This window comes from Helicoverpa armigera, chromosome 17 (assembly GCF_030705265.1).
Source record: "Helicoverpa armigera isolate CAAS_96S chromosome 17, ASM3070526v1, whole genome shotgun sequence".
Taxonomy (NCBI): domain Eukaryota; kingdom Metazoa; phylum Arthropoda; class Insecta; order Lepidoptera; family Noctuidae; genus Helicoverpa; species Helicoverpa armigera.
This window is the reverse complement of record NC_087136.1, coordinates 3,870,870-3,893,316: the sequence shown is the minus strand read 5'-3', so window position 1 is coordinate 3,893,316 and position 22,447 is coordinate 3,870,870. Positions and strand designations below refer to the sequence as shown.

The 22,447-nt window shown below is 36.2% G+C and overlaps 1 protein-coding gene across 5 annotated transcripts in view; it reads left to right on the top strand.

Moving 5' to 3' along the window:
• LOC126055824 (furin-like protease 1) overlaps positions 1-21,858 on the top strand; it is a 159,203-nt gene extending 137,345 nt beyond the window's left edge. For 4 of the 5 annotated variants that reach the window (XM_064038729.1, XM_064038726.1, XM_064038727.1 and 1 more), the window contains 9 exons: positions 63-272; positions 3,748-3,886; positions 6,977-7,200; positions 8,821-8,960; positions 10,490-10,608; positions 10,983-11,438; positions 11,903-12,162; positions 16,128-16,236; positions 20,402-21,858. In XM_064038729.1, coding sequence (XP_063894799.1) covers positions 63-272; positions 3,748-3,886; positions 6,977-7,200; positions 8,821-8,960; positions 10,490-10,608; positions 10,983-11,438; positions 11,903-12,162; positions 16,128-16,236; positions 20,402-21,036 — 2,292 coding nt within the window. In that variant the 3' untranslated portion in view covers positions 21,037-21,858. The remainder of the gene's footprint in view (positions 1-62; positions 273-3,747; positions 3,887-6,976; positions 7,201-8,820; positions 8,961-10,489; positions 10,609-10,982; positions 11,439-11,902; positions 12,163-16,127; positions 16,237-20,401) is intronic. The other variant, XM_064038730.1, reaches the window with a different exon arrangement.
• The last annotated feature ends 589 nt before the right edge of the window (positions 21,859-22,447 follow it).

The following is a 22,447-nucleotide window of genomic DNA, read 5'->3' as shown; positions in this document are numbered from 1 at the left end:
GCTATACGATAAAAGAAAAAGTACCACGTCTGACTAGACTAATGCTTCTATTTCCGAAACAGGGTCGTAACGGCAAGGGTTCCATTTTCGTATGGGCCTCAGGAAATGGCGGACGGGAGCACGATAACTGCAACTGTGATGGCTACACCAACTCTATATGGACGTTATCAATATCCTCGGCGACGGAGCGCGGCGAGGTGCCCTGGTACTCAGAGATGTGCAGCTCGACATTAGCAGCTACTTACAGCAGCGGCGCCATTAATGAGAAGCAGGTAAGCTATCATCATTACCCATAGATTCTTTCTAATGAACCAGGAAAATGGTTTCCGAACGCTTTTCCTTATCTTGTAATAATCGCATGTTAATAAGACCTTTATCTTAGTTGTTTTACGCCCTCTCTTGAGCCTTAATTAAAGCCACTTTGTTGTTCCAGATTTTGAAATCATAACCTTTTGCTCAGTAGTTTTCCTTTGTCAGTAAGATAAATAATCGAGGCTCGTCCGACTATTATTAGAAGTAGCTAATAACTGAGATAGGCGTTTCATTAAGACAAATCGATGGCAAACATCGTTTGTCAAAATCAGTATCCTGTCGTCTAGTCGCTAACAAAAATAAATGGCTAAAGTCATAACTTTTTGGTTTCGCGAAAACTTGTATCTAAGTTAGGAATATTCCATAATAGGCACTTGACAGGCTGAAAATACACCAGAGAGTATTACTACGCTGCGACATGTTCCTACTGTCGCGTAAAATTAAATTAGTACCAGAAATAGGCCTTCGTTCGCGAGATTTAATTTCTACCAAACAAGAAAATTAAAGTACCCAGCATAAACATTTCGTTTGATGTCTATTAAGACTGACGACTAACTTGGGATGTCCAAGATCAATGACACGTTTTCTATTTCCAGAATGTTTTTATTATTCCACTCTGTTATGACTACACTACACATCTCACTGCTAAACGTATTTAGTTTTCTTTGATTCGTGTTTGTAATCCGAAAGCTTAATTTTTTTAGCACTCCTTAAAATAGTGGGTGTGAAAATATTTTATTAACATAAGTATAAACACAAATGTGGTTCACTCGCTCGGATTTCGGAAAGAAACTCGCTATTATTATCTTTTACTGAGGGTTTTACCTTTTTACGTATTTGGGCCCTCGATCCCACTTACCCTAAAAGTAGTTACGTCCGTCCCTACACGGCTTTACACATACTGCCTACACAATATTCCTTTTGCCCTTTTAGCACTAGACAACATAAATAAAATTATTTAATTTCAATATAAATTACAAGATTAGTCTTGGTACATAGAAACGAAGGATTTGTGACAAGTTTTGTATTCGCATTTCGCAATACAAAGGGCCTGCTTACTCAATCAAAGTTGTATTAACTTTTGGGTCAAACGAAATAGTTCCGAATAGATAAACTATTTGGTACGACTGGTAGCCGATCGATTCGACTGATATGTTAGAACCTTTATTGATATCGAGAAATTCCTCCTTATTTAGACAGTAACCCTGAAACTAAGTATGCATGTAGATTGTTTACAAAATATTAAACAGTCTCCGGCAATTATGTAAATATTAACCTTTTCAGTTTGTCATAATCGGTATGCAAATTCGATTGTTTATTTCGAAGTAAAATAGTCGCTCATTCACTTTGTGGAAGCGTGTTCAAAGAATAATGATTTTATTTTACATCGTTTCACCGCTATTTTATTTATGAAATCTAGAATTAGTAAAACGAGTGAAATGGGGTTTGAAGCCCTCTAAGCGTTATTCCTTTTTAAAAATGTTATTTAAACAATAACCATAAAATTATAATTGTCTTCAAAAGAATAAAATAAATGTGACAGTTTGACTTGTACTTTAATTTTGTATGAATTAATTTATTTTCACATAACTCTGGCACGGTTACCTATTACAACATAATCTGTTTGATGTCATCAGAGGCGGCTTGTGACAAAATTGTTTGGGTGTTCACTTGAAAAGTCAAAGTCAAAGTTCCTAATTTATTCAACCCGAATTTGTAAGGTATTTCACAGTTTTTAATGAACTCCACATTATAATTGTCCATTTTAACACTCACATTAATAGTAATAAGTAACAAGTATAATCTATTTCAACACGTATGTGATTATTAATTTAAAAAATCCCGAATTAGTAAGTAATTACATTCGCAGTTCGCGCGCATGCATGATCTGTCATCTGTTTGTTTATATCAGAGTGGCAACGTCGCGCGCAATCGCTGTCGGGCGCGCGCGATTGGTAAAATAGACCGACCGACAACGTCGCGTGAGCGGCGCTCCAAAATTGGCTATTTTTGCATAGAAAATCTTTTGTTTCACGCGCAGGCCTATGGCGAAATTTCTCTTTCACTCCTGTTGGATTTCGTATTATGCAATGTATTGAATCCTGTTTCATTGGAGCGCAATCGCGAGCGCTCCGCTTCGCGCGTTACCTATGACATGATGGTGATGCCGTGTATGGTATGACGGGTGTGGGCTGTGGGATGGGTAGGTAATGTGTAAAGGTCTTTTTTTTAATTAGTATTTACAGTAGTTCTTTACAATAGTTTTTGAATAAGTAATAATATTGGTAATTAATTTATGGAGTTTAATTTTATTATTAAGTAGGTACCTACCTATATTTTTTATGAGAGGGAGTTCACTGCACCAGCGCTCCTTAGCGCGAGCCGCCTCTGGATGTCATTAAAATGTTTAATTTTGTATTATATTGTTCTGGCTTCCAGAAATGCTTTACGGATTTCAAAGAAGAACAAAACACGCCCAATATGTTTTTAAAATGTTCTGTCTCAAAATAAAAATGTTTATGTTTTACTCAAGTAAAGTTAACACGATACAGTTGCTTCAAGCATGCAAAAAGAAAATTCCTATTCAAGTACCAGTCAGTAGTAGTTTTAAATCAACCCCTGCCACGCTAGATAGACCGAGATTGGTTTCTCGTATTTTCTATCTTGTATTGTTATGCTATTATTTATGGGGGTTATCTTTTTTCGGAAGTAAAGGTGGGGTAATACAATTCGCAGTGAATGCACACTGCAAATCTTTAGTCGGCCGATAGTACTCATAAATCAGTATAAAGATGAATAGTAAGTAGTACGCACGTTACAAAGATCGGTACAGAGCCGGTATCAGACGGACTGAAATCTTTGATTGGAATCAAGAACTTCTTTAAAAAAGTGTTGCTAGACATCAGAGCAACTGTCGGCCGACTATTTAGTCTTCAGTGTACAGGTCCTCTTAATCCAAATGCTGTCAGTCCGACCGCTTATATGAATCGGAAAATCGGCGGTTTTCCTTAGTAACCGTAAAAATAATATTTCAGTTGGTAACAGGGCTTTGAATATTTTGTTTCACAAGTCGGGATGTGATTGATGCGTTTATTTTTATCAGGCGATTTGAGGAAGTTCTGTTTTATTAAGATAAAGGTACCTTCCCCAAAAACAACCGTTACTAAGACATTATTTTTCCTGTTATTATACATTATACGACTCAAATTAAAACCACTCTGAGCTGGGCTCGGCTTCCAGTCTTACTGGATGCAGCTGAGTACCAGTTTTTTGCAAGGAGCGACTGCCTATTTAACCACCTCAACCCAGCTACCCGGGCAACCTAATACCCTTGATAAGAGCGGTATACATTACTGAAACACAATTATTTCACGGGTTAAACATAACCCTTAGTAACAGTGTTTCTACATTGTTCTTTCTTTTCCCATTATTTAGGTGGTAACAACAGATTTGCATCACTCCTGCACGGCGGGTCACACCGGGACATCGGCGTCTGCGCCTCTCGCAGCAGGCATCTGCGCTCTGGCCTTACAAGCTAACAGGGACCTCACTTGGAGAGATATGCAGCATATTGGTAAGTTTAATCCTGACTATATAATGTTCATAAAATCTTTTTAGGCCTTGAGGCATTTGTTATGCTCTACGAACTCTTTAACTTTAAGTCTTCTGTCTGCGTTTCTAAATAGTCGCACCAGCTGTAAAGTTATATTTAAAGACACACACAGAAATATTTTCAAAAGAGTAATCATTAGAGGTACTAATACTAAATCATATCACGAAGAAGTTCATACCAAGATTGAATTGCCCAAAAGGCCAATGCCTAGCACAAGAACCTACTACAAATAAAATATACGACTCATCCTAAGCTAAAATTCTGCAGTGAACAATTGCTGCAAAGAGGATTTTTTCCGCCTATCAAGAGCTATCTTTTGGCTCATTAAGACTATTGGCAGTCTATAAGTGAAAATAACTCCATTGAAGTCTCAGTAAGGAATTTAACGAGCCAAGATACCTTACCTAAGAGGCAGAGCTGATTTAATTTCTCAAGTTATCGTATTCTCGCTAGTTTTAAATTGCAATTTATAGCACAAATTAAATTTCTGAAAAACTAGCTAATAATCCGATTAGAATATAGACTAGCTATTAACTTATTCACTTAGTGAAATAAAATTAAAATAACTGTTGGCTTAAGTGAAAATTAAATTAAAATTATAAAAAGGTTTTTAATGAAAATGTTACAGTATAAAATTAATTTCACACTAGTTAATATTTAATGAATGTAGTTAGTACTTATTTGGAAAATGTTTCACAAAATTGTTATCGAGAAAACGTCGTGTAAATCTATGTAATAATATTATGAAGCTGAAATGTTTCTTTGTTTGTTTGGACTCGCTGATCCCAGGAACTACCAGACCTATTTGAAAAGTCTTCCAGTGATAGATCGCTCATTTATCGAGGAAGTACGGATAGTCAATTTGACCGGGTGCGTAGAATAGGTAGTTCCCACTGGATGCGGATTGAAAGAAATTAGATTTTTATTATGTTATTCACCTCATATTTTTGTTACCGTATCTTTACGAAAAACAGGAAGAAAAGTTATATGGTATGTACTTCAATGTTATCTACATTCAAAGTACCATAACTTGGTATTCATAAAACCTTAAGTTATGACGAATAAATCTACGATAAGTGTGACGGATTGAGTTGTAATATTTTTATAGCTGATTTCTTAAACGCATATTGGCTTTCTGCTTTAAACCTAATAATCAATGTAACATTAAATGAAAGGCAATCAAGTGTAATCACGTGATTTGATATTTTTATCAAGGTAGGTGTTAGTATTTTGGAGTAAAAAATATAAAATGAAAATAACCAGTAAACCAATGATCCCAGATTTTCCACCAAACTCGCAATAATTCACGCGATCCTATAAATGGCATTTTTTAAGATTTTTTTGCTCTATTTTTATTGGTAACCTTTGGTTTCAATATCCGATATCCAATCCGCATTAGTATGACTATCCACATCTATAAAAATAAAGAACTCGTTTTTAATATTTTTGTACCCCATCCCTACTTATTTCTGCGTCAGTTGACAGAAATAAATACTTGTTCCTAATACAATTGAGTGCTTATTTACATCACATAAGGACTGTTTCGGAAAGCTTCTGGAAATCCCTAATTTATTCGATTAGATTCTTTTTAAATGTTGAGTTACAAAAAGGTTACGAGATTACAGGTCCATTCAAACGTGACATTATAAAGGTTTATCAAAAATGTTTTTATCATTCCGACCTTTGAATTTTGTATATTTTATATTAACATTAAACATGTATTCAGAAGACAAATTAATGTTTATTCACATTTAATTACGCGTAGATTTACTGAACCAAATTATTTTCCATTAATGGTAATGCAAAACTAACACGCCGTATGAAAATATGTGTGTTTTATATGCTCTGCGTTTATTAAAACATCGTCGAACCAAATGATTTATGTATGACGCTTTGTTTATATGCTGATTTTCATGTTTTTTTCATGTTTGAGTTGGTGCTCAATTTAATACTTGGTTTATCCGGATTTCGATTCGGAGCTGTCGCTTAACCAAATTGTCCCGGGAATTCTTTGGCCAAAACAGTACTATAAGTGTATTAAAAGTACTTTTGTTTCGTAAGCCGTAAAGTTTTCTATTGTCCGTGACAAGTTAGACTGAAGAAAGTGTTTTACATAACGTAGTTTGGGAACTGCCTTTGTTCCGCAAGCTATTTTTGATAATGCCTCCCACACATGTAAGGTATATTTTGGCTCTTTTTGTCACAAAACATACACGATATACGGCTTAGGATTAAGTTATTAGGCATTGATAATACACCTTCAACTGTCTTATATAAACCGAGGTCCTGTTTCTCTATGACCACATAAACCATTCGGTATTTAACAGAAAAACAAATATTGGGTCCTGAACGCGCTTTATCAGTCCCATCTAGTCCTTCGACCGTGTTCGTAAACAATGTGCTAACACTAACACAGTTATTGAAGCGCCGCCTTATTTCTACGAATTCTGTGAGCCATCAGTTACTGGAATAGAACTAATCCAAAACCTATGCGATGTAACTACGGAATGTTTTGGTAACTTTGTGTCTGTATATTGGTATTTGTTTGTGACTGGTTGAAGAGGATTCGAGTCGTTCTTGGTTCTTGTAATCGGATTTTACTGAGTTATTAATCTCTTTATGTATTTAGGTACTGTCTGGTAGTTTTATTTCGTCTAGATTTAAATGTTAATGAATAAAGTGGCATATGAATAATGTAAAATGAAATAAGTATGCCTGTTTCTAAGTGGCTTATTTCAGCTAAAATGAACTCTTCTATCTATCTGGAACATATTTACGTACATGATATGTTGGACTTCAGACAGTGGTTGTGCTCTTTATCAAAAGATTCATTAAACCAAAATTTAAAGCTCACACATACGTACCTACCTACTTACTTAATAATAGCTAGTTTATCTTTAAGTACACCAGTCAAAATGAGACTAATGATAAGTTATATTTTAGACAGTGGGTGTGGTTCCGTATTTTAAGCCCATGTCTACAACATTACACTTCATCTACAAGTACACCAAGCAATCTACCATTCTCTAAAACTTAACCTTTCCCCCGCAGTGGTACGCACGGCGCGCCCCGAACGACTCAGCATTGGTGGCGAATGGCGCGTCAACGGCGTCGGTCGCAATGTCTCCCATTCCTTCGGCTACGGTCTACTGGATGCAGCCGGCATGGTCCGCCTCGCCAAAACGTGGCGCACTGTGCCACCGCAGCGAAGGTGTGAACTGGCAGCTCCCAGACCGCAACGGAATGTACCACCGAGAGCTTCTGTTACGCTGCAGGTTTGTTGCTTTTGACCAATTTTTCAGAAAAGAGGTTCTTAATTTGGATGCTTTTTTTTTGTTTTTGATGCTTTTGATTATTTACCTGTTAGTTGTCACTATCGTTTCACTGCGAATAAAGATATGAAAGCGAAATTAGCATGTCTGGTAAATACTTACGTACATAGTTGTCATTGGACATATATTGAAGTTGTTCCATAATGTTTCTTTTTTACAAGCAAAGCAAATCTACCTATCTAACTGATAGTGAGTGATATTATATAAGCCTGGATATTCTTGGTTAGAACCGACCATTTCTAGCAGGTCACTAAACTGTATAATATGACAAAACCATGATTCATACTCAGTCTAAAAATGCCAGCATAATAACGTACTTCTTTGAACACAAATGCGCGCATAATGCACATAAAAAATTCGTAAGACAATCCACGGTGAATGATCGAGCGCCAACGCGTGACTGGAATGACGTCACGAACAAATGTGGCTGACACCAAAGCTGCGGTAACTAATGTGCTCAGAAGCCTCTGTCATATTACCCTCTCATTTAAATTAATGACAGATCACGATAAGCCGTATTAACTCCTCCGTTATACACCATTTCCTTCATAATGATACGCCACTTCAGAAATTTTAATATAAACTGAAAACTTCTTACGCTTCCGAACTTAAATTGCCCGATAAGGCCCGTTAAAGACACGGAACTTTAGCAATAATGATTTTTAATTGCTTCTTAAACGACCATGAAAGAACATTTGCCATCATTAACAAGTGCACTCCGAACTCGAAATAAGTGATATTATGCACCACGAAGCCTTTTAGTATCACTATCGGGGTTGCCAGTTTATGCTAATGTAGTCGGAAAAGCGTTCACACACATTACCATACATAACCATTCGCATCTGTGTGCTGTCCATTCATTACACGAAGTCCACTGTCGTATTAAATTCAGTAAATCAACGAATGTATGGGTATCATTAAAATATGTAGTATTCTGACTGGTGTTGCTACAATTTAGTCCTAAATGTAGGTATCTTAGTGAATTTCTCGTATCTCGACAGGCGTACGTCATTTATACGTATGTACGGGTGAAATGTGTTTTCAGCTTATAACATCTCAGCCCATCTTCCGAATAAAGTGATGTCTACAAGCGACGCTCGGAATAAAGTTTGTTTAGCATTTGTAAGAATCGCTGAAGCTATATTAAAATACAGGATTTGTATAAAGCTGTCAAAATGTTTTCTTTGCTAAGATTTTTGCATCGTTCATAGCCTTTTAAACTCCCAGCTTATGAAAGCTCTAAGTAAGTACCAGATAGATAGCTAGGATTATTTCGTTTATAATACTGCGGATTTTTGCATAAAGTTGATATGATATATCATTTTCAATGCTTATCTTATTGCACTTGGGGCCGATCATTATTCCAGCTAGAAAGGAGGAGGTGGAAAATACAAACTGAAGAGCACTGTTTTATTTTGTACCAAGTTCTCAGTATTCCTACTTCTCTATAAAACTCAAGATGTAAACGGGAAGAACTGCCTCTTATCTTCCATCACCACCTTCGTTTATCATCATACCTCCTCAATAGCTATACATCTATCTAATCCAGCCATTATTTCCCAGCTGGACGTAGGCGCATGCCCAGGAGTGAACTACTTGGAGCACGTTCAAGCAAGGGTGTCATTGTCTGCGGCACGTCGTGGTGATCTGCGCATCGTGCTGACCTCGCCAGCTGGCACCAAGGTCACTCTGCTCGCACCCAGGTACGTATACCGATGTATGATTTTCAGGGTCCCTAGAGCCATATATAAGACAATAGAGTACACTGATTCATTTAGGAACTAAAATTGGTAGTGCGGTGATCCGGTCTTTCAAATCAGGATCCCTATTTCTATTTTACACACTTGCAAGGATATGTATGTTTATGTAAAGACAAACCAATAAGTTACTGTAAAGTGCCTATATTGTAAACTTCACAATGTAAACGCATACAAACCAACCGGAGCTTTACAAATCATAAGTCATACCAAAACTTCCGCATTGCTTTCTTGCAGCCACTTTACAATCCTTGTAAATTCCTAAATCCTTCATAAAATAAGATAAAGGACAGTGAATGTCACGGCTATTCTTAAACCAGGAGCCACGAGCTAACCACCTCGTTTGTCGAGTTCGTATATAACGTCGTTGCTATGTAGATGGGAGCTCGGCCAGTAATTGAGGTATAATGGCTTTGGTACACAATGGCTCTCGCATTGGCAGCTTTACAGCGTCCATTGAATGGCGAGATATAGCTACTTCTATATGTATAGTGAGTGTTTGAGATGGGTGAACGTGTGAACACCTGATTCATGGACTGATAGATTCTGGTTGATAGAGATCTTGACATTTCGCACTAGATGTGCAGATTGTTTGACAATGCTCAAAGGAGCTAGCTTCATCAATTGCTTATTTACTTGAGCGATTGTTGTATTATAGCCTTCGAAAGATTAGATGTATTTAGTCGGTTTGAGCTCAAAGCCATACTTGTAGGTACTTTTTACCTACTTACAATCGTATATTTCAACTTTAACATAAAATTGCTGGCCTGTAGCCAATATAAATAATGCATTAAGCAGAGATGCCGTCTTGATATTGTTGACCACAGACGATCACTCATACGGAACTAACTACCAACGTCATTAAATATTTTATTATAATAGAAAATTTTATAATATTTAATACAAAGTTGACTTACTGTTATAACATTGTGTGTTTCCTCAAAGCTAATGCATACCGCTATGATGTTCTACGACATGGAACACTGTGACCACAGATACAAAATGCGCCATCTATTCAGATTAAAATAGACGTGATAATGTTTTGCTTCGTCCATCATTGTTTACTTTCTGGATATTATATTTGTCGTGCAATGTTGAATGTACCAGAATAGATTGTTTGTGAGAGAAATAAATGTTTAATTTTAGGTTTGAATTGAAGACAACCTTTGTTTATGGTTTCTAAATAATACACTGCAGGTATACTTTACAGTAGTAAACTTTAACAAACATATACTATTAGGGCGTTGCAAGGCAGTAAACAGACTCTAAATGCTGAAAACTCATCTCCCATAAATTCGTTTATGGCATAATAACATTTCTCAATTAACATATTCAGTTCGCTCTCCATGGAAGTATCTTCAGAGAGATTAATCATGTACAGTGTGTTGTTAGTTGTAGTTGTTAACTTTATTAAAGCCGACACAAGTCGCTAACCACAGAGCTCGGGTGTAATTAGACAGTTAATTTTCCGGCAGGCCGCACGACTCGTCTCGCGCCGGCTTCAACTCGTGGCCTTTCATGTCTGTGCACATGTGGGGCGAGTCACCGCTCGGCTTCTGGCGACTAGAAGTCACCAACGAAGGACGATACATGGGTAAGCACGACTTTTTACAATCCATATTCCAACAGGTCCTTCGCACAACGGGTATCATTAGCCAGCCCATAATAATGTCTTCAATTTCCATATGAAAATCTACCCCATGTAATTTTTATGAATCATGATAACAAAACCCTTGAAATTAATCCTCAAAGTTTTTATGACCGCATTTATAACGAATGGCTTGTCACAAGTCGGCGGTCTGGAAATTTCAAAGGCCCAAGAAAGGCTTAAGACGACAGCTCAGGAGATTGTTTATTCAGCTCAGCTACTTATCATTCTATTGCCTGAAAAGATTTTCGCTAATCCTCGGTAGCTGAGCCGACAATAAAATGTAAATCAATATCTGTTTGTTCAATTTCACGTCATAGGGCGAGCAGCGTTGCAAGATTGGTCTTTAACTTTATATGGAACTAGCACGCCTGCAGCTAAAAACGATCCCATACCGTTCCGGAATCCAATTATACGCAACAAGGGCAACGCAACGCGACCTATAGTGGTGCAGGCGGGCCGCAAAAACAACAGAGGGAAACCCATGCCGATAGTGCCCACGTACACCGTGGGGCTGGTTAAGCGGAAAAAGAATAAAAATTCTAAGAATCCAAATAGGAATTCGCAAAAGTCAAAACAGAGTAGACCGGCGACTCGCTCGCCCATCGAGAGCACGACGGCGCGGGTGACGACGTCGACGGCGGCGGACCTGAGTCTGAACCTGCGCGCCGACCTGGCCGACCCGCTGGCGGACGCGCGCGGCCGCAAGATGTCCAGCCTGTTCGAGCAGTACCCCAAGATACAGCGCATATACCCCGCGCCGCTGCAAGCCCACGGTACCGCCCTGCATGCCGTGTCCGTTCGTTTAGCCCCGGCCGTTTCATTTCGCCGCCTAGTTTGAGCCTGCACGTCAATTACCTTTGTTCCAGACTCCGCCGCTCTTTGCATGTCGTGTGTTTGCATTGTTTACATTTTATTTTGTAGCGGAACTTTTATTTAATGAAACAGTTTCGGTTTGAATTGAATTCTGTTTTCAATTAAGTAATTAACTGTATTGTTCCTGAAGTAGACAGTGACGGTTAATTTCGTTTGTGTGAATTTTTCAGTTTATTTTGTTGTTTTTCTGTTTGTAGTCGTTACCGTCCATCACGACATTCTTTTTTTCTTTTGCTAGTATCTTGTTGACGCTTTGTGTATAATAACTGCGTAGTAACAATTTGATATGCTTTAACTGTAGTGAGAAAGTCGCACCGTCACAATTACTCCCGAGCTGTCTATTTACATGAGCTTGTTTCTCCAGCGGGTCCACTGACCCAGTGGGAGCTGATATTCTACGGTACTGAGACACCGCCTCAAGAGTACGATGCGTCTCCGGAGACGAATTCATTGAGTGGAGGTGTGGCGGCGGTGGCGGGTACCGGCGCGGTGCTGATACCGCCCGATGCCGCGCCGGGTGGGGGCGTGACGTCATGGAGCGGCGCGAACGAGCCGGAATCCGTCGAGGAAGTGAGACAGAACGCTCTCGACGACGACCTCACGCTCGTCTGGCACTCGCACACGGTGAGTTTGTACACTCTATTTGTTGTTGACTCTGTGCAAACAAATCCTTGATTCATATTTTGTTTCTTCTGTTTCGATGCACAATGGAAGCGAAGTTTGTTTCTAAGCTACGCGTAGGAGAACAGAAATAATGTATTAAAATGCTCGTAGAAGCTAGGTGTTTATTTTATTAAATTCAAAGCACAGTTCAAAATTGGTTTTGAATCACACCAAAACATTTTAGGCAGGGAATGATACTAAACATACATATAATTTCTATATTTTAACGCAAAGGCGTCTGACAGACTTTGATAGTTCAAATAGGTATTAATTCAGACTCAAAAGCAAACAGAAAGTGATATTAAAAAAAAAACATATAAAACTCAAAAATCTATAGGTACAGACAAATGATGGCACCCGGTATTGTCTCCATATTATTGTTTTACTATAAATGTTTTGACTTATACGGCAATAACTAGACAATAGCAATGTTATTGTTTCCTATGTAAACATCAAATTCATTTTGATGAGCTATACCTAATGCTATAAACCTAGTGATCAACGTAGAAAGTCAACTAAAATATTTACAATTATGGTCAAAAGGTAAAGTCCGAACCTTTGTCTGTTCCTTTTTTATTTAGGTAAACGTGCATACCGCAATTAAGTTTATGTTTTAAGCATAATTCATAATTCATAGGAAATAAATTTCTTCACAAAATGCTACATATAAAATAGGCTTCATAAATAAATAAAATTTTCACCCGTCAAACAGTTGTATGACAGCTGATCACAAAAATAACATAACATTTTTATTCATGAACAACAAAATGTGGATATTGTAAACATACTTAAAGGCATCAAAAGCCGCTTACACACAATTCAGATCAATACAATGTCAATAATTTACATAAGAAATAAATCAACTAGCATAAGACCAAACGAATCAGAAGACAAAACAAGAAGGATGAGATGGTAAAATAATTTGAATTAAAAAAGACCATTGCCGCATCTAACACTTCATAAGTCTATGACTACAAAACGGGTTGTATTAAAAATTACTACACGAGAATAGCAAAACCATATTTTGATAACCAAAACCAATATTGTAGGTACATTATTTTGTTAATAATAATTAGTGATTGAAGTTCGAAGCTTGCAAGGATAACTAAGCCAACGTACCATGACCGACCATTGGTTCGACTAATTGCCTAATGCATCCTTGCTGCGGGCGTCAGATTTGCTAATGTACCACAGTGTGTTATCGGCCTAATTTAACGGTTGATTCAATCCGCCAATTAGCATCGCAGCTTGCACATTTTTAATGTCAACGTGTTAATTGGATGACGTTGTTAAGAGTCAAATAAAAAATCTTTGGTTTTAAGAATTATTTTTTAGAATATTTTTTATTGAAAGGGGCGTATTCTATGCTTTCCAATATATATAATAAGTTTTGCGGAGGTTTCTCCCACGTCCCTTAGGAACCCAACAGTAAAATACTTTTTTCAAATCGGTTCAATAGTTTCGGAGTCTTTAAAGTGCAAACAACCAAAAAAATATTTTCATTATACTAGCTAAATGTAATTTAATTTCAAAATTCCGTATTTCTAAAGTTAAATAATTATTGATAAACAGTAGCTTTAGTCTGAATTATATTATATTACCGGCGACATAAAAGCGAGTGTAACTGACAGTTCTCTTTGAGCGAAACACGACATATTTAGCAGAAAATGGGAAGCGCAAACAGTTGTCCCACCCTTCATATACATTCACCGACAGTCGACCATTTGTACTTGTTTTAGTATAAACAATTTTAGGACGTCCTATTTATACAAACAATATGAATATTTTTAGGTAGATCAAAGACTGGAATAATTAATATTATGTGGTCTGAGGGCTAAACTCATGCTTAATAAGAAAGAATGAGTAAGAGTTGCCTAAGCGTCTTAAAATGGAATAAAAAACTTACCTATCAAGAGAATTAACTAAGCATGAAATAGTGGGATGGAAAAGAATTATCCAGTCAAATCCCTAATAGAAGAGGACCGGGACAGAAGGACCAATGGTCCATCAATTCAAGTAGCAAAAAGTCCAGGATTCGAAACAGCCAAACAGCTACACAGTCCACCACCCAAACGTGAAAGTTTCACAAATAATTTGTTTAAAAAATCCCAAAAGTCCGTACTAGTTTGCGTCACAGTGCACCGCGGTGGCCATGAATTCATTTATTTTAACTTGCGTATATTTTCTAACTTTTCCTATAAAAACGGTTTATGTCGCTTTTATAGCGAAGTTTTTATATTTATTGATGGAGACCACTATACTTGTATTTATACTCTATGCTTACGTAAAAATATTGTGTATAGATCTCATCTTACCGAAAAAAAAAACTATTTTACGAAAAAGACATTTATATTAAATTCTATAAACCTCAATTCAGTAATATTTAATATTAACGTAATCCATCTTATTGTAAAGTAATATGTTCAGCGAAAGATTAAAGCCTCCTTTGACGAAAACACAATGAAATACGTCACAACCACTACAAAAAACTTGTGTTATGATTTATTTCTATTCTGAAGATTAATAACTCTAGATTTTATATATTAGTTAGGAGAAATGCTGAGTCTTTATCTAGGCTAATCTCCTCACGCGATTCAGAAATTTACGCTCACACATATTTCTATTTAATGTAGGGTTAAAACGAATACGTTCTGACAAATTTGCCCTCTAACGATAAAAAACTGAACTTTCTTATCTATACTAATATTATAAAGAGGAAAACTTTGTTTGTTTGTCTGGTTGTAATGGATAAACTCAAAACCTACAGGACCGATTTTAAATATTCTTTCACCATTAGAAAGCTATATTATATGCGAGTAACATAGGCTATATTTTATCCCGGTGCGGGCAGTAGCTCCCACGGGACGCGGGTGAAATCGCGGGAAAACGGCTAGACTTGTAATAAAACTAAATTCTTCCATATACTTGATGGAAGTTTTTTATGTTATTTGATAAAGAGATACGATGATGAAATGAAGGATTTTATGAAGATTGTTGTTCGTCTTTAGTGCTGTAAGTTTACTGGAACGAATAGCTAAGAGACGGGTCTGACGTAAAATATTGCAAATGCTTTATGTGAAGTTTAGTATTTTTATTTATTTATTTAGTTTGGCTCTTCAACAATGAGCATGGTTACATCTATAACTAAAGGTACATTTAAACTTATATCTAAGTGCCTCATCACTTAAAGAAGAGCACTGCATGCACTATAATTTGCACAAAAACTTACTTAGCTATGTAAGAAAAATAAAAGAAAATGAAATAGTTAAAAACAAAACTATATTCATTTAATTAAAACTTAAACTAACATGCTGTCAGACAAATATTTGATTTTATTTTCATGTTAGTGTCAGCAAGATATTATTTAAAACAGCAAAATATTTCAAGGATTTGTTTGTACATTTGTTTTGGGTATTGTCAATAAGAACGTTGCATATCAACGATTTGGTAACTCCAATACTTACTCACTTTTTATTTTCAATTTTATATAGTACGAAAATATATTCGTGTTATGCAGAATTGAAGATTCCATGTGTAATTCCAAATAACTGGTTCAATAAAGTATGTTTTCGTTCGGCTTAGATATTTGGATTATGCTGAAAACGCATGAGGAAGTCGGTAAAGTTTTATGGTATGAAACCTGTATGTTCATAACAAAAGTCAACCTTAATACTATGTAGATAAAGTTCGTTTTGTGCGTGTCAGTTTGTAATTAAAATCGTAACGTTTGAAGATTAATCTTTGTTTTATGTTTTGTTTTGAATATTTGTAGGTAGGTACGTTTTTCGTTTTGCTTATGATTCATGATCATAGGTTCCCAAAAGTTAAAAAAAATAAAACTTCATTTCAATTATTCCCCTTTAACCTATCCTTTAACGTCTTCAAGAATGACATAAAGAAACGAAAATTTGATTTTTTAACACTAGATAAGCGAAGACAGCCCTCCCGAGACGGTGGACCCCGGCAACGCGGGCCAGTACACGGGCAACTCATCGGGTTGCGCCACACACGTGCCACAATCGCTTCACTGCCTAGGTTTGTGCCTATTCATCATCATGTTAATGTCAGCGGCCGACGCGTTGCGTTTAGAGTCCACTACTGTAAGTCAACGCAGACAGCCCCATAGAGTAAGGTCCGTAAGTAAGCGCGATTGTGCACTAACTGCTAGCGTAAGGGTAGAGTTAAGACGCGCGAGCGTGGCCCGGCCGCCACGCGCGCCGTGCTTGCGACACCTAACACCGACCGCTGTAACCGCGCTGGGTCCCTAGTACTCGCTGCGCCTAAGGCATTGTGATTTTAGTTAAATTTACCGGGTTTATATATAAGTACAAGCTGTTATTATTGATATGTTTGTTTTTAAGTTACGGTTATGCTGCTGTCCGATCACAATGTGGGAAATAGCGCCGCCGTGTGTGTACCGATTTTGTCTGGCACTAGAAAAATAACCAGTCTAATTTAAAATGTAGGTTATGATACAATTATAGAGGCTTAAATATTAATATCTAGTTCATAGCTTTGATCCGCGGAGAGAACGGGCAAAAGGACCAGCTTCCAATGCGATGCAGCTTTAGCGGTAATTAAAGCCATACAGGCAGCTTTGACAGTATTGAACGTTGGATTCATTGGATATTCCATAATACTGTTGGGCTATTGGCTTAGAGTAAAGCCGGCCAGGATTGACAGATTACTCGTTAATGGGCTGTCTAGTCTGTGTATACTAATGATGGTAGCTTTAATTTAATAGAAACACCTTACCTTCTTGCAAAATAAGAAAAGTCTCGAAATTATGGAGTATTTCGCTAACAATACTGCATTCACCAATGCGCTCGAATTTTTGCCCAAAAAGCTCGAATTAATTCTCGATTCAATAGAAATTAAATTCTCCCGTCAAAGCCAGTCAAAATCGTGATACATACGGCTAAACTTATGTTAGAATGTTAACCAATAGTTAGAAAATAAAACCGCGTCTTGTACCTAGAGATCGTACTTAAGATACGTACCTACTGTTCATTAAGGGGATGTTAACAATAACTAGTTAACAGTCACTGTGTCAATGCTTGTTATTATGTCAAGTCCAGACGAACAAGTACTTACTAATTCATCACTACACTTCGACCCATATCCTAATTTTAATTTGGAGTCGGCACATCATATCTTCTTCCACACTTATTGGTCTGACGCCATCTCAACATTCACTAAAAACACGAGTTACATTCATTTAACATATCAGAATTAACAATCTACTAAGTAAAGTACCTAATTATAGAACAATATTTAAATTCGTTAAACGAACTAGATTTGAAACATTTGTTTTACAAGTAAAATATCAACATTTTCTGAAATTATGATTAACGAAAGTTCAATCAAATCCTTGTATCGTCTATCGATTCGATCAAAATCTAAAACAATATCGAATCAAATTACTCGAAAACTATTAAATTGAAGCTTTTAGTTTTTGATTGTATGCATATTCTATTGATTAAACTTTGATGGTATTGGACAGCCTTCACTGGAGGTACAATAGATCAAATTCATTGGAGTTTTTGCATTGTTTTTCTTTTGTATTCAAGTTTCTATTCATATTGATAGTTTGAATGACGGCTATTGTGCTGACAACCCCGACTCGGGGGCTTGAAACACTTAAAAAATGTTTTGTATAATTAAAAACTACAGTTGGTACTGTTTTTAATCGCCTGGGCTTCACATTCTAACACTCTACTAAAACTGTATTTCATAAGGACAAGAGTATCTTACTTGCAAATTGGAAACTGAACATAAATATGTATTTATACGTGTTACGAATTAAGTATATTAATTTGTATAACCATCATTTTATTGGCAAAAATATTAATGAAGAGCTAGTGAACAAGTGCAATTACGTATAAATAATGTATTAATTACGATATCAAGTTGATAACGTCCATTTTTCACGAGTAATTGCAATGTGTAAGTGACGAGAATGTGTGAATAGACTTTTCTTAAAACCTACATTTTTTACTTGAGATGTTAACTTACGACCATGATACGTACTTATTTTGCACTGAAAAGAATATTTTTCATCGAGAAAAACTTAATTTGGAATCTAGAATTCAGGTTTTTTGGTCGCTTGAATATTTTAAGATTTATTATTTTATAATAACGCTAGTTGTGCAACTTGTAATTTCAATGAAAACGCATTGCTATAGGTACGACAAACTATGAAAATGATACCAAATGTTAGCGCATTTACTGTAGCCCTTCACGTGTTTATAACATAATTTATTTATTAATGAATATATTTAGATATTATAATAAAATAATAGAATAAATTTGTTTTAGAATAAATCATGTTCCGATTTTTTACAGCATCGTTTTGGCGATATTTTTCAATAGTTTGTTGCTTTATCATATTGTATTTTATAGCTAAGTATATAACGTTCCATTTTCATTGTATTGTGTTATGAAATAATTTTCTGTACAAAATAAATAGAAATATGATATGTTTTTTTATGAAAAAATCGCCTCTACGTATGTTTGAACAGGAATACATATCTGTTATAATAAGTTTCATGGTTAAATTGTCCTTATCCACAGCAACGTGTTTGTCGTAGCATAAAGAGAAAATTAAATAGTTAAGATTTCAGAAAAATCATACATGATTTCTTAGGATATTTTTTTGTAATAAAAGTGTGTCTAATTGAGGCATTGTGAGTCTACTCAATCACAAGACTTTCATTCACTTCTTATTTGTACCTGTATCTGTATAGGGGGCAGCCTAAGCCTATTTCAAGTAGAGGATCAATATTGAACAAAAATAATATTGATAAGGTTTAATGTTTCTTCTGCTTAATTAGTAGCTTTTTTGCGTAAAATACTCTACTGTTAATGTATCAAATAATAAACAGTTCATGTACTCATAAAGTTTAAGTTTACAAAGCTTTAAACATTTTCTTAAAGGGATTTTTACGTTCTCATTGATGAGCAAATAAACAGAATATTGAACCTTTATGCTACGATAAACTCAAAATAAAAAAGAATGTAGTTTTCATGTATATGGACGTAACTGTAGGTTTAACATAATTGCATATTGTGGTTGTGATCATAGCGAAGATTGCCAATCCATATAGCATAGAACAATATAAAGATAATTGTAAATAATAAATAGGTATGTATCGATATAAATAAATTTGGAGACTTGTACAAATTTGCTCACAAACCTGTAAATTGAAAACGACTGAACGTTCATGATTTCTCATCGACTGGTAGTAAAATTATCGTAATTTTAATATAATAGCTAAGTATATGAAATACTCCTACATCGTCACCTCTGAAACTTCATTTTCTACAGGTAACAATGCAAACGATATTAGTTAACAGGCATCTGTCGCTCGATGGAACTAGGAATCATCAAAAGGCTCATTTTTATAATAGTTGTGTAAAATGTAAAATTGTTCACCGATTTCGAAGTAGCAGCCCAATGAAGTGTATCTAATAATGTAAATGTTGAAGCATAATTTGTATATATTGAATCTAATGTGAACGGGAAATAATAAAAACAATCTTTTATTACAAAATTCATTCAGGTTTTCATTTTGACATCAACATTTGTAATAGTGTCTTGTCTCTGATTATAATATTAATAGTTAAGCAGTTAGTAGCATTACGTGTTGTTATAAGAAAACAAACTGTGTTTCATTAGATGTATATTTGGTTTACATTGTTTATTGCATGTGTCGCTTTGCTTACACTAAGCTGGCTTATATCTGTTTCACCGCAAACCACGCTTATTAATTTCACACGTCAATTTAGTTATGCACCAGCACAATTTTGTCAACCACATTTCATTTCTTCTCACTTCTCATTTACGTCACTTATAATTAAACTTTATTTCTGTCTGATTTCATTTAATTTTGTGCACGTCTTTGCATGTTCTACTTCTACTTTAACATTAGTTTGTTTTCAACGACTGTGTGATTCGTCAGTGTATGTATGAACAAAATTATTTGAGATCAGTGACAAGATTCTATGTTTACCTTTCCTAAGTTTTCCAAAACTTGCTTCCCTCTCTGTGAACTGACATCGTGTCTCGCTCGGACGTGCATCAGCATCATTAAGCAAGAGAACGTAAGCTGCATGGACGCTGGATCAGGTGCTGGGTGGTGAAGGACTGTCGCTCAAATTTTCATGTAATTAAATATCTTTGTTCTCTTTCTTTTACTAGAGTGCGCGAAGGGCTTGCATTTGTACTCCGGTCGATGCTACAAACGTTGTCCGGACGGTACGTATGCCAGTGAGATTTCCATGGAACGCAGCTCAAGAAGACGTAACCTTACATATTTTTCGGAGGGCGCGATAATGAAAAGGCAGTACGGGGACGTGCCTAAGCAGACCGCGTTAGAAGCTTTAGATATGGAGGCTGCGGCTAACGAGAGCGCCAAGCCCCCTCTCACGTGCCTTCCGTGTCATTACACATGCGCCACATGCGTGGGCCCTCACAACAATCAATGTTTGTCGTGTTTAGACGACGCTCAACTCTTCAATCTGACCGACACCGAGCCCAAATTCTACTGTTATCCGAACACGGTGCTCTCGCAAATAAAGGACGCTAATTGGCATTATAGGCTGAACGTTGCTCTCGTTGTTGTCCTATTTGTAGTCTGTACTGTCAGTGTGTACTTCCTGCTATCGTGTGCCGTGAAAAGGTACTGCTGCGGCGGCTATTACAAGCCAAACGTGCTCTATAACAAACTAGCTGTAGATGAAAAGTTGCAGAGCGCTATGGAAGTCGAAGAGGAAATACACAAGGCTCTAAAAGATTGTAGCGAGAGCGAATCAGATGACGATTTGAATTTATAGCAATTGTTAACATTCCAAAATAAGTATTATGAACTCGTCGATCAAGTGACAGTTAGTGATTAGGTTTCTAAAACAAATGCAGGGCTCGTGTTGTGATATTTGTCATTCGCCGTCACAATATTTTAGAATGTGAATGAATTAGTATTAGTGCAACGAGATTCAATTCGTACAAACATTGAGGTTATTTTGAAATTATTCCAAAGAGCTGTAAAACTCTTGAATGTTTTCTACAAATTCTGTTCCTTGACTTTTGGAGCTTCTATTCCATGCGGTTGTTTTACTATTAATATTGGTTGTGTCTATTTTTATTGGTATTTTTCAATTTTCTTTCTTAATTACTTTTTAGATAATTAAGTAAATAGAGTATTATGAAACATTCCATTCCAAAAATAATGGTTAAAATCTTTTGATCTTTAAATTATTTTCGGTCCCCATAGCTATTGGTTGTTGGGGTGCTTTTACTTCTAAAAGGGGCTACATACAATTCACCCCGCTTAGATGTCGATATCATTTCCCTAATTCAAATAATTGAATCGGCTCAAAATCTTGCTTATTTTTATTTTCCTTTTATTTTCTTTCTAACTTAGTTTGTAAGGCTTGAGATTCCCTCAAAGAGACTCAAAGTAATTTTAATTCCGATTGTTTAGTTTTACTTTTTAACTAGGTAATATGATGACGTCATAATAATCGCGTAATATTAGCTTAGGTAATATTAGGTGTATTTGCTCAAGATGCCATTCAGATTGTTTGTGTAGTGTAGGTACCAAGCCCTTTGGTGCCGTGTAAATATTTTGTATGTAAATAAACGAGTTCCTATTTTCATACGCTGTTTTATTAAAATGCTTTCTTCTTGCCTTCTTCTTATTAGACCTGCGTTGGGTTGCGGAATGCATGTGAAAATGAGTTGGTAAGTATGCAAAGGTAAGTATTTACCTTTACCTACGTAATGAGCAAGAATAGGTACAAATAAAATAGTCTTTGTCCTAATATGTGTAGGTGTAGGGTACACTATGTTAATATGATAGCTGAATTTGCTGCTTCTTTGAAAATTAGAATCGCAAAAATACATTTTCTCGCCCATGCTATTAGTAATCGGCATTGACACACTAAAGATGATAGAAAAATTCTTACTTGCGAGATTATCGCCACTTCATTGTCGCTAGCTATAGGTATATAAACAGAAATAGAATAGACTCCCTTACACAACAGACTTACTAAGACAAATAGCAACACAAGATGACGTGACATTGTTCTCACTGACCAAATACACTGTCGGCCATTATTATTGAGTCCCCCCGAAATAAACGCTCCTGAACGATCAATAAAGCTAATGTATTGAGTAATATAATGCCTAGTGAGGTGCCAGTAACAACTGTGCTACCCTATTGCGGGAGAATGTACTTGGGATAAC